This window comes from Pecten maximus, chromosome 1 (assembly GCF_902652985.1).
Source record: "Pecten maximus chromosome 1, xPecMax1.1, whole genome shotgun sequence".
NCBI lineage: Eukaryota > Metazoa > Mollusca > Bivalvia > Pectinida > Pectinidae > Pecten > Pecten maximus.
In genome coordinates this window covers 44,723,099-44,725,328 of record NC_047015.1, presented here as the reverse complement: position 1 = coordinate 44,725,328, position 2,230 = coordinate 44,723,099, and the positions used below count along the sequence as shown (strand labels likewise).

The 2,230-nt window shown below is 36.1% G+C and overlaps 1 protein-coding gene across 1 annotated transcript; it reads left to right on the top strand.

The window, feature by feature from the left end:
* Positions 1–1,153: 1,153 nt before the first annotated feature.
* On the top strand, positions 1,154–1,705 carry LOC117344897. The gene has a single exon (XM_033907806.1). The coding sequence runs from the start codon at positions 1,154–1,156 to the stop codon at positions 1,703–1,705; it is 552 nt and encodes a 183-aa protein (XP_033763697.1).
* Positions 1,706–2,230: the final 525 nt, after the last annotated feature.

Below are 2,230 nucleotides of genomic sequence, written 5' to 3'. Positions count from 1 at the left end.
TGTTCCCATAGCTATGCCAGTAGTTCAGAAGCCTAGCAACACAGACAGCTGCAGCGGCTGTATGTCATTAGCAACTGAACCATTTTCTTCGGTTCAGTTGAAGTGAAAATATTGAAAACCACTACCACATTGATATTTCCCATGTAATAACGAAACATCATTTCGTTCCTATTAAATAGGACTGTTACACTGAAAGTCAGTCTTACAATGCAATATTATATTTAAATGAATATCAAATATCATTTTATCACTTTGTAAAAATACATAAAAAGGAAAAAGAAACATGGCGAATGAAATATTGACCAGGTGTGAAATCTGATACGCTGTTGTCATTGTAAATGCTATAAATCGATGTTTTCCTGGTGTCGGTTATAGACAAGTGAATGTCATTGATGTTATAGAAGGAAAACGAAGACGAAAATCATTTAGAAATAGAAAAAAATCCTTTAATGCACATTACATTGTATCTTAAAATTTGTTCTTGATATACAGAGTGTTCAGCCAGGTGTCTACACACATGAAAAATCTGGGAGAGGAAATTTGCTGGTTTTTATCTAAAATGTAGGGTCATTAACATTATAAACTGTTGAAAATGCTGTGTAAGTGCTGGATTAGCATCCTGTTCGGTATTATTCTGGAAAAATTCGGGAATTATCCGGGAAAATGAACTTTTGTTGTGATTTGAAAATCTTACTCTGAGGACTTGAACTCACCAATATGGCTGCACTGGACAATACAGGTATGTCTACATCCAAAGTTTTAGCAGAGTGTAGGGAAACATTATTTAGTGAAACTGATGTCAGTACTGAAACCACAACAATGAAAAACACGATCAATTCTATTTTTGAAATGTTTACTGAAGTGAAATCAAGACTGTCTAAAATTGAGGAAAATACCAGCACTCTCGAGGAGATTAACACAAAACTCAGCAACCTAACTGTGAGGGTAGAAAGATCAGAAACAGATATCAGTTGTATGAAAAATAAGATAAGGGACATGGAAAGTGACATACAGGGTAACAGTGATATCATGGATCGGGTAAAGGCTGCAAATGATACAGTCGGCAGAAACGTTACAAACATGAAGAAAAGCATTGACAAATGGGAAAAAAAATGAAAATGAAGTCCTAGATGAAGTTGATGAATTGCACGAAATGATAGAGGAAATGAAAGATAGGGCTACTGATGCACAGTGCAGGAGCATGAAGTATAATCTGATATTTTCAGGTATTCCAGAGAAAATTTGGGACCAAAATCAGAGTCTAGATGATGATGAAATAACATTGAAAAATTTCATTGAAAGTAAACTCAAAATTGTAAACGCCCATGACATTGCTATGGCCAACGTCCATAGAATCGGCCAACGCGACAGGCGTACCGGTACACGGCCAAGATCAATCATAGCAAAGTTTATTTACTACAAGGATTTACTGAGAGTCAAGCGGAGTGCTAAAGAACTAAAAGGGTCACATTTTGGTATAAACGAACAGTTTCCAAAGAAAATTGAAGACAAAAGGAAAATTTTATATCCGGTAGCGAAAGAAGCTAGGAAAAACGGGAAAAAAACTGTGTTGAACAGAGATCAGCTGTACATAGATGGTGTACTATATAAGGGCCCGGATGTTCAGCCCATGGCCAGTCAGCATACGCCCACTCAACAACCGCGCTCGAAACGTAGACGGGTGATTTCAAATCAGCATGAATAGGGACGCGCCGGAGGGCAAAATATAGACACTAGTTTGGTTTCAAACGAGCCGATTAATACATATGGTGGTGGTGGAAAAAGTAACTATAATGCATGTACAATACAAATACTGTCGTTAAATGTTTGTGGCTTAGTGAGAAAAGCTCAATATCCTGAGTTTCGTGAATTTGTAAATAGTTTTGATATTTTATGTCTCTGTGAATCCAAAACTGATGATTTAGATGTCATTGATTTGCCATGTTTTAAAACTGTAATGAAAAATAGGGCAAAGTTTAAAAAAGTGAAGTCGGGTGGTATAGTTATAGCATATAAATATGACTTGGAAGATTATGTCTATGAAGTACAAAGTGATAGTCAATACGTAAGCTGGTTTAGGTTAGATGGCGCGAAGTTACAAAGTGATGATGATTTTTTATTTGGAATGGTTTATGTCCCACCCGAGAATTCTACATACTGTATTGGTGATCCATATTTGGAAATTGAAACTGAATACTTGAGGTTATCAGCTAATTACAAAAATGTGTGT

Coding starts and splice junctions, on each gene's coding strand:
- LOC117344897 (XM_033907806.1), top strand. CDS start 1,154: ATGATAGAGGAAATGAAAGATAGGGCTACTGATGCACAGTGCAGGAGC.